Source organism: Mus caroli, chromosome 8 (genome assembly GCF_900094665.2).
Source record: "Mus caroli chromosome 8, CAROLI_EIJ_v1.1, whole genome shotgun sequence".
In the NCBI taxonomy this organism is placed as follows: domain Eukaryota; kingdom Metazoa; phylum Chordata; class Mammalia; order Rodentia; family Muridae; genus Mus; species Mus caroli.
In genome coordinates this window covers 62,486,366-62,495,079 of record NC_034577.1, presented here as the reverse complement: position 1 = coordinate 62,495,079, position 8,714 = coordinate 62,486,366, and the positions used below count along the sequence as shown (strand labels likewise).

The following is an 8,714-nucleotide window of genomic DNA, read 5'->3' as shown; positions in this document are numbered from 1 at the left end:
AGAGAGATGCCTCAGTAGTTAAGAATGCTTCTAAAAGTCCTGAGTTCAACTCCCAGCACCTATGTCTGGAGCCCTAACAATGGCCTGTTCCTCCTGCTCCAGGAGATCTGATGTCCTCCTCTGACCTCTGTAGGTAACAGCACACACGTGGCCTGTGCACATACAAATGCATACAGATGCACACAAACGCATACAAATATACCTGAAAAAGATAATGGCCTCATTACTAAGTAGTGATGTTAGAAGTTGGAGAGAGGTGCAGCGGGGGGCAGGGGATGTGCCCAGTCCAGGCTTCCATCCAAAGCTGCTGAGAGGCTTGAGGGGTTGAAGCAAGTGGGCAAATGACCACACCACCCAGGGCACTCAAGAAGGCCTGTCACCCGTCAGCCCACCCTGAGGAACACAGATGCCAATCACTGCCCGTGTCCCAGCCCACCTGGGTCAGCTGCTGTTCAGAGGCAAAGCCTAGGCCGTAGACAGTGTTGGCTCGACTGTCTGCCCATTGCCCGAACTTCTGAGAGGTTTTGGTGAAGGTCATGTTGGGAGTGACAGTGCTGTTGATGATGGCCTAGAGGTGGGGGAAGCAAGATTCCAGGTCAGAAGATACTGAGCGCCAGGAGCAACTAGCCCGACAGACTGCTGGAGAAGGAGCATTCAAGTTGAAGGCTACACACTGGAGTTAAAATTTTAAAAAGGAATTTTAGGCATCTGTCTTAGTAGCTAATCCCTACCTAGGATCCCCCAGTGAGGAGCTATCGGAAGGCATATGGGTGGAGCCTCCACCTAGAAACCCCAGTGAAGGGCTGCAGCAGAACTCTTGGCCCTTCTCGGAGACCCCACCACTGAGTTATTTCTGGAAGACGTTAGGTCTCAGAAAGGATCATTGATTCCCAAGTCACCCAGCCTGGCTGGTGGCTGCACACCTGCCCCCAAGCCCCTGCTCAGACCTTGGCACCCCCGATGCTGATGATGCGGTACACATTTCGGGTTGCATCATAGAAATAGGACACGGTAAGTGCGTGCTTGCCGGCAGGGATCCAGTTCCGCTTTGTAGTGGGGTCGATCTGGAATACGTGCGCCCGGGTGCTGAAGATTGGCTGTTCCCTACAGCAGGGACAGAAACTCTGCAGGAGTCTGATGCCACCCAGGGGCAAGGCCAGACCAGAGGGGGTAGGTGCTCACCTGGCTGTGGACATTGGTCAAGTTGGGCTGGATGGCCTCTAAGGGGCACCCAGAGGGGTGACAGGAGCTACTTGCTTGTCCCCTAGGGAAAGAAGAAGATTGTGAGTAAGGCTCCAAGGATACTTAGGCCAAGTGGGTCCTCCAGGTGACTTCACAAAACCAGCGAGGCAGGAGCAGCACTGGGCAGTGAGCAGCTGCTGGTCAGACACCCACTTCCTCAGTCCCAGCCCAGACTGGCCTTGAAATCACTTTGCAGCCAACAGCAACCTTGAACTCTTGATCCTCTGACCTCCACCTCCTAAATGCTGGGACGGCAGCTTGTGCCATCACTCTTGGTTCATGTGGTGCTGAGGATGGGGCCCAGAGCATCCTGTATGCCATGCAAGCTCTCTACCACCTGAGCTGAAGGCATAAACAAAAGGCCCTGCTTTCGGGAGAAGCCCCCACAATTGGACTGAGTGATCTCTAGATCTCTAGTCTCACCAGAGAGGTGATACAGTGCCACCAAACTGCAAGGGTAGGTAGGAGATGGCTTGGAGAATAGCCTGGTTGTTGGCATGCAGTACTATACTCACTGTCCAGCTTACCCACCACTGGGCAAGTGTCCTCCCACAGGAACTGAACATGAGGTCAAGATCAACCGAGTGGAACATCTCATTCATCCCCTCCCATCCAACAGCCCCCCTCTCCTCCCAGAGGGCCTTGCATCAAAATGTGGGACAAAGCTGGATCCATGGTGAGGCCCTGTGGTTTTATCTATCTGTAAGCCAAGGCAGTTTGATCATGCATCCCAGGAGTTCAAGGCTAACCTGGTCATCATAGCCATAACCCCATCTCAAGGAGTAAAAGTGGAGTGCTTCCAGGGACCTGACAGGGAAATCAGGACATCGCTGACCCCACAAATGGACCACTTGAGGGCTGGAGAGATGGTTCAGTGGGTAAGAGCACTGACTGCTCTTCCAGAGGTCCCGAGTTCAATTCCCAGCAACCACAATAGTGGCTCACAACCATCTGTAATGGGATCCGATGCCCTCTTCTGATGTGTCTGAAGACAGCTACAGTGTACTTGTATAAATAAAACAAATAACTCTAGGAAGGAAGGAAGGAAGGAAGGAAGGAAGGAAGGAAGGAAGGAAGGAAGGAAGGAAGGGAGAGAGAGAGAGAGAGAGAGAGAGAGAAAGGACCACTTAGCCCAGATAACTGTGTGTCTGAGACTCCAGGGAGCTTATTTAAAAGGAAAAAATGAAAGCCTGGTATGGTGGCACCAGCACTGGGGAGAATCTGGGGAGAATGAGGAGACTTTGAAGCCAATCTGAGCTACAGAGTGGGACCATGTCTCAACGCACAGGCACACACACACACAAGCACGCATTGCACACAGCGGTTCATCCTAGTCCCCACCTTGTGAACAGGGAACAGGACTGGGAGAAGGGAGCTCCCCAGCCTCCTATGAATGCTTGTACCCATCATTCTCCTAAGCCCCCCAAACTTCACCTAAGGGGATTGGAGGAGAAAGAGGGTCCTGCGGGTGCGGGAGGTCAAGGCCCGGGGTCTGAGGTCAGGGCCCCTCCAAGCTGTCTTGGGAAGCTGCTGTATCGCTATCACGGGGTCCGAAACCATACGGAGGGAGGGTGGGGGGGTTGTCCAGTCAGAGACGCTATTGGGACTGGCGGAGATTGGGGGAAAGGGGTCCCCGAACCCAGGCCCTTCCGGTCGGACCACTCCTGCCTGGACTTGCCACCATCAGGAAAAGTTACTCACTGAGTGGTCACGCGCCTCGGAGCAGAGGCGCGGGGCGGAGAACCGCGATCGCGCGCGGCGGGGACCCTGCCAGGAGCCCCGCGCCGGCTTCCCACTTGGCACCGGTTCCCACTCCCTCCAGGACAGCTCGTGAGGGCAACTACGGGAGCCTCTGACCCGCAACTTTCTAAGTGGCGGAGCCTCGCGATGAGGCGTCCCTAACACCCGGACCTCGGCTGAGGAACCCGGTGAAGACGCGCCCCGTGCCCCGCGCCCCGCGCCCCAGCCAGCACCTGAGCCGGCCCCCTAGCCCGTACCCCAGGACCCCAACCCCTCAGAACCCCAACCCCTCAGTCTGCACCCCGCAGCTCCCGGGCCCCGCCTCACAGTCCGCAACTTTGGAAACCGTCTACGTTTCCTGCGCCCCCGACTCCCTGATTGTGCCTCGGAAGCTGGGGTCCCCCCTGTCTGGCTCACCCCGCGTCGTCGTCGCTGCAGCCTCCGGCCCGCGCCCTCCGCGCGCCCCGCGCCGCCCGCGCCTTTGTCTGCGCCGCCTCCGGTCCCATCGCGGCCAGTCCCCGCGCCGCCCCGCCTCTGCCCAGCGCCCCCTACTGGCCAGCTACGGAGGGCGGGGAGGAGGGAGGGGACCGGGAGAGGAAAGAAGGGGAGGGCGGACATGGAGGGGGGAGTTGGGCGGGGTGAAAGGGCAGAGGAAGGGGAGGGCACCAGGAGGTCAAGAGGAGGAACTTCTGAAGGGGGGACCCAGTGGGAGGCAACTGAAGGAAGTGGGGAGGGCGTGGCTTTTGAAGGAGGGGGAGGGGCCCATAAAGTCTGGGGCTGGGACTAGAGGGATTAAGGGCAGGGGCCTAGGATCAGGCAGAGTACTGGACAGAGGGGAGGGACCCAGGAGGGCAGCGGAGAGAGACAGAAGGTGACTGCGGACAAAGACGGCGGGGTGGGGAGAGGGGTGGAGGAGGCGGGGCAAAAGAGGGTCTGTCCGGAACGGCCTTGGGGCAGAGCATTGGGCTGATGAGCTGAAGGCTGAGAAGACAAAAGTGTGGGTGTTAGATGGGTGGTAGCGGGCTAGGGTGTGGAGACAGAAGCAGACGTCCTGGAGTGTGATCTAGTGACCCAGAGATAGGGAGAAACACGGGAAATGAGTGGACAACGACCCTTAGCTTTCCTGCCTCCTACCAAGGGTGGCCCTGAGTCTTCAGGTGGCTTCTTCGAAAAGAAAAAGTTCCTGGACCCTCAGCAACTGAAGCATGAAGACAGCTTGAGCCCAGTTCCCCAAACGAAGGTGGGGGTGGGAATGCAAATCAGTGTACCTGGCGCCCTGGGCTCCATCCAGGCACCCACCTAGTGGCACTCACCTCTAATCCCCACGAAAAGAGCAAGCAGGCAAATCTCTGTGAATTCTAGGCTAGATTGGTCTATATAGTGAGTTCTAAGCCATCCAGGGCCACATAGTGAGACCCTGACTTTCAAAAATAAATTCTGGGAGTAACTAGGTTATTGTTACAGGGTCTCAGGATCCAAGTGTCCTCTTAGTGTTGTCTTCCCATGAAGTGGACCAACTCCCTGCAGCTCTGTAGGCTGAGTCCTGCCTCTGTCCACAGCCACAGCAGCCCTCTGAGGATCCTTCAGGGGATCACCTCTCTGCCAGTGGGTCCCTAGCCCCGTGGCAAAATTTCTGCAAGGGTTTCCGTGTTCTGGGGACAAATGGCCGTCCCCAAATCCAAGTCTGTGGTTCTCAGCTTTGCATTTCTTATGTCAGATTTTTTTTTTCCTCTTCTCAAGCCCTCTGGTGTCTGCTGGGATCTGAGCAGGTGGCTAACTTTCAGTGGAGATATTCTCAGGCCAGGTGAGTTTCTCTCCCTCACCCTCCCAGGAATGCCCTCCTCTCCAAGGATGTTTGTCACTCCTTGACCTTCCAGGCTGTGTGGTTCTGTTCCCTGCCTCTGACAGCCCAAACTTGGACTTCCTGGGGCTCCCAGCCTTCTGCTCATGGATGCTCTGATATATTTATTATTATATGTGGAGGTATTTCCATTCATTTCTGAGTCACAGGCAGGTAGGAGCCCCTGAACTATCAGCCTCCTTGATATTTATTCGCAGCTGGGGAAAACAAGGTCCTCTCCAACTGCGCCTGACTTTGAGAGGCATGTGCACAGGGAAACTATCTGGCTTTGCTCTTAGGCCTGGAGCCACAGAGCATGTGAACACTGGGAACAAAGACAAGACCGTCTGCTGTGTTCAGACTGACTTTCTCCTTATTAGCAACAGTTTTTTTTTTGGTAAGTATCTGAGCTCAGGGCAGCAGGCTGGAAGCCGGTCCTGGTCTGTCAGGCTCTGAGCTGGCTGCAGAGCTAAGACATGTGGTTATTGGGCAGTGGGGGTGGGAGTGGGGGTGGCTAAGGGCCTAAGCAGGCTTTGTGCTATGTGTGGGCACAGGAAGGAATGTGAGAGCTGAAAGTTCTGAGACAAGGCTTGGCAAGTGCCCATCGTCCCAGGACCTGGGAGGTGGAGATTGCCGAATGGAGAGTTCAAGGTCATCCTCAGCTACAGAGTGAGGTCTGGGCCAGCCTGGGATCCATGAGATACTACATCAAATACAAACAGCGGAGCTGAGCACTCAGAAGGCAGTGGCAGGTGGATCTCTGTGGGTTTAAAGGCCAGCCTGGTCTACATAGCAAGTTCCAGGCCTGAAAAGAGATCCTGTCTCAAAAAACAAAACAAACAAAGGACAAACAAGAGTTCCTCACCTGAACCTGGGCTAGCCTGGAGCAAGCCAAGGATGGGTGTGGCTTCCTCTATGTGGAGGTTTATCTTTCACAATGGAATGAGGCAAGGTGAGGGGCTGGAGGACCCAGGCAGCACCACAGCCCTTCTGTCCCCCGAGTGACAGGTTAATGGCTGCAAGGACCCCAGTGACTGTCTTCCAAGGATCTTGGGTGTCCCTACTTGACTGATGTGGCTCCTAACTCTGAGAGCTGAGAACAGTGAAAGAATGAGCCTCCTGTCCACAGGAGGAACCAAGCAGGAGCCAGGACAGCTCCCTGAGCACTGAAGAGGCTGCGTGTGAGCAATGGCTTCTAGTCAGGGTGTCTCTCCATTGTCCATTTAATGTGTTGCTTAGACATTGTTCCCCTCTTATGAAGCTTTGTTCCAGCACCTACAGCAAGCCAACCTGGCACAAATCTTTTCCTTAGAAAACAGGTCTCCTAACACTGGACTCACTCTGTAGACCAGGCTGGCCTCAAACTCAGAGATCCTACTGCCTCTGCCTCTCAAGTGCTGGTGCGTCACCACCTGGTCACAATTAAATTTTTAAATAAAAATAATTTCTTAGCTAGGTGGTGGTGGCACATGCCTTTAATCCCAGCACTTGGAAGGCAGAGGCAGTCGGATCTCTGTGAGTTTGAGGCCAGTCCAGTCTAGAGTAAGTTCCAACACAGTCAGAAGAGCTACATAGTAAGACCCTGTCTCAAAATGTAATTAGTTTAATTTACGTTTTAAATGGGTGCAACCTTGTGTGGAACTCACAAGCTTTCTCTTCTCTGGTCTGAAAGGCCAGATTTCAGACCTTTTCCTCCTTGAAAACTCCTGTTCCTCTCTCAGAAGCCTGCTTCCAACACCCTCCTTTCCAAGGAGTTCTTTTCTGTGTCAAGTCTGACCCCAGGAAGTGTCTCTGTGCAATTCTTGACTGCCCAGTCTGAGTGGGCTCCAATAGCACAGGACAGGCCCGTGGCAGCTGTGGGGAAGGTGGAGTGTGTTAGTGATTTCACAAACTTGGGACTTCTCTCCCAGGCAGTCTGGTTCAGTGACAGGATGCAGGAAGCTGCGGAGCCCAGCCTGCTCACACAAGAAGGAGCCAGAGGGAACAGAGGGACCCAGCGCAGGAGCAAGAAGAGGCGGTGCTGGACCGAACTCATTCCCACAGATCTAATTATCCTCATTTACCACATGTGCTGATGGCCTCCTGAGAGCCAGGTGGCCGGTGGGGCCGGCCCATTTTCAGGAGTAGGTCGCAGGATTATTTTTGGCTAATATGTCCTTGTAGGCTCTGATATCCGTGCCTGTGAAGGGCAGAAAGTGGGCCGGAGGAATGGCAGCCACTCTGGGAGGGACTCTGGGAATCTATCTGAGCCGGGATGAGAGAAGGCAGCCCAAGGGTCTTTGGCACCCAGGCAGCGGAACCTCGGAGGCTGAGGGGCAGCCAGCTTTACTGAGCCGTGGGCCTGAAAGAGTTTCTAAGGTAGCTTTGCTCACGCTCCTCATCCTAGCACTCAGGAGGCTGAGGCAAGGGCATTGCTGAGCCAATCTGAGCTACATAGAGAGTCCCTGCCACTAAACAAACAAACAATAATCAAACACAAACCACAACGTGGCCTTGCAGGGCTCTCTGGAAAGGGGAGAGTATCAGCTGGGCCTATCAGCTGGGCCTGGGTTTGAATCCTGACTCCCAGGTGGCTATCCGTGTGATCATCCATGAGTCCTAAACTTGTCACTGCATTGAGAGATGGATAGGAGCAGAGGATACAGCACGTACAAAGTTCTCCAGGTAGGGACAGCCTGGTTTTCCTGGAAGAACAACGGTGGAAGCTGAAATGGCCAGAGGCCAGTAAGCCAGTAACCAGGAGGTCGGGGAGAACCCTGAGGAAAAGCTACGGAGCTGAGCAGGGCCTTGCAGGGCCACGGAAGGTGTGTGGGTTTGTTCTGAGGGTGCTAGGGAGCCATGGGAGTCTTTGGAGCCAGAGATGGAGGGAGACACGACCAGATGTACAAGTGAGGCAGGGTTTCAACTCTGCATGCAGAGATTGCGGACTTGGGCAGCCCCTACCTTTCTCAGAGCCTCAGTTTCCCCATTCTGGGCAGAGTCTCCCCGATACACAGAGGCTGCACCTTGCTGGAAGTCCGTGCTGCTGGCCTTGCCTGGGCTCTTGCCTGCTCCCCACCTCCCACGATCCTTCTGCGGAGCAGCTGTGGGAACAGCGAGTGGGGAAGGAGGTTTGGAGGGGCTCCGGGGGCTGCGTTCCCGCTGCATGACAGCCCACGCGGGGCCTCTGGGCGCCTAATGTTTCTCCGGCAGCCTGGTGACTCAGCCTGGCAGCCTCCTGCCAGTCTGCAGAGGGGCAGAGGGGGACCAGCCCCAGCTCCTACTGCCCCCAAGCAGGGCGGGTGACCCGCAGCCTGCAGGAGTTTCCCCAGACCAGCCCCTCCAAAGAGACCCGTGTTCCAATTCTCCTGGGGCCTCAGAGAGGTGACCAAACTATTTGCCTGTGGTCCAAGCAAAACAAGAAGAACCCCTAAGCCCCGCCTCTCACGAAGTGTTCCCCTCCTTCCCCCACTCCCCAAGCCCCTTCCATGACCTCTCCTGGCCTTTGTTTTTGTGGTTTGGTTCTTGCTGCTTGCTTTTAAAAAGATTTTAAAATATGTATTTATTTAATTTGAGGGTGGGGTGTGGCCTGCTGACATGCTGCGTAGGGTCTGTGGAGGGCAGAGAGCAACAGGAACAAGAGTCCCTTCTGTCCTTCCAGCAGGCAGGCTGCGGACTCAGAGTCAGGTCGTGGAATCCAGGCAAGCTCCTTCACCTGCTGGACACCTGGCCTCCCCATGGCTGGTATTGTGGAACAGCCTCAGCCTGCCTGGGACTTAGGATGCTCCTGTCCCAACCTCCAAAGTGTTGGGATGACAGGTGTGCCCCCAAGCAAGGGCAGAAAGGGGAGAGAGAAGCAAAAGGGGGAGGCGGGAAAGGAAGAAGGAAGGTGGGGAGGAAAGTGTATGTGGCT

At 55.4% G+C, this 8,714-nt stretch overlaps 1 protein-coding gene and 1 long non-coding RNA gene across 4 annotated transcripts in view; one reads left to right on the top strand and one right to left on the bottom strand.

Annotated features, from left to right (window-relative positions):
- Homer3 (homer scaffold protein 3) overlaps positions 1-3,501 on the bottom strand; it is an 11,731-nt gene extending 8,230 nt beyond the window's left edge. Inside the window, exons 1-4 of one of the 2 annotated variants that reach the window (XM_021169402.1) lie at positions 3,400-3,501; positions 1,183-1,264; positions 948-1,104; positions 437-568 (exon numbers count right to left, since the gene is read on the bottom strand). In XM_021169402.1, the coding sequence (XP_021025061.1) occupies positions 437-568; positions 948-1,104; positions 1,183-1,196 (303 nt within the window). In that variant the 5' untranslated portion in view covers positions 1,197-1,264; positions 3,400-3,501. The remainder of the gene's footprint in view (positions 1-436; positions 569-947; positions 1,105-1,182; positions 1,265-3,399) is intronic. The other variant, XM_029480604.1, reaches the window with a different exon arrangement.
- Positions 3,502-3,791: 290 nt separating this feature from the next.
- LOC115031730 overlaps positions 3,792-8,714 on the top strand; it is a 6,328-nt gene continuing 1,405 nt past the window's right edge. The window contains exons 1-3 of one of the 2 annotated variants that reach the window (XR_003837381.1): positions 3,792-3,853; positions 4,723-4,786; positions 8,463-8,620. This is a non-coding gene — a long non-coding RNA (uncharacterized LOC115031730). Of the gene's footprint in view, positions 3,854-3,946; positions 4,223-4,722; positions 4,787-8,462; positions 8,621-8,714 lie in introns of those variants that run through there. The other variant, XR_003837380.1, reaches the window with a different exon arrangement.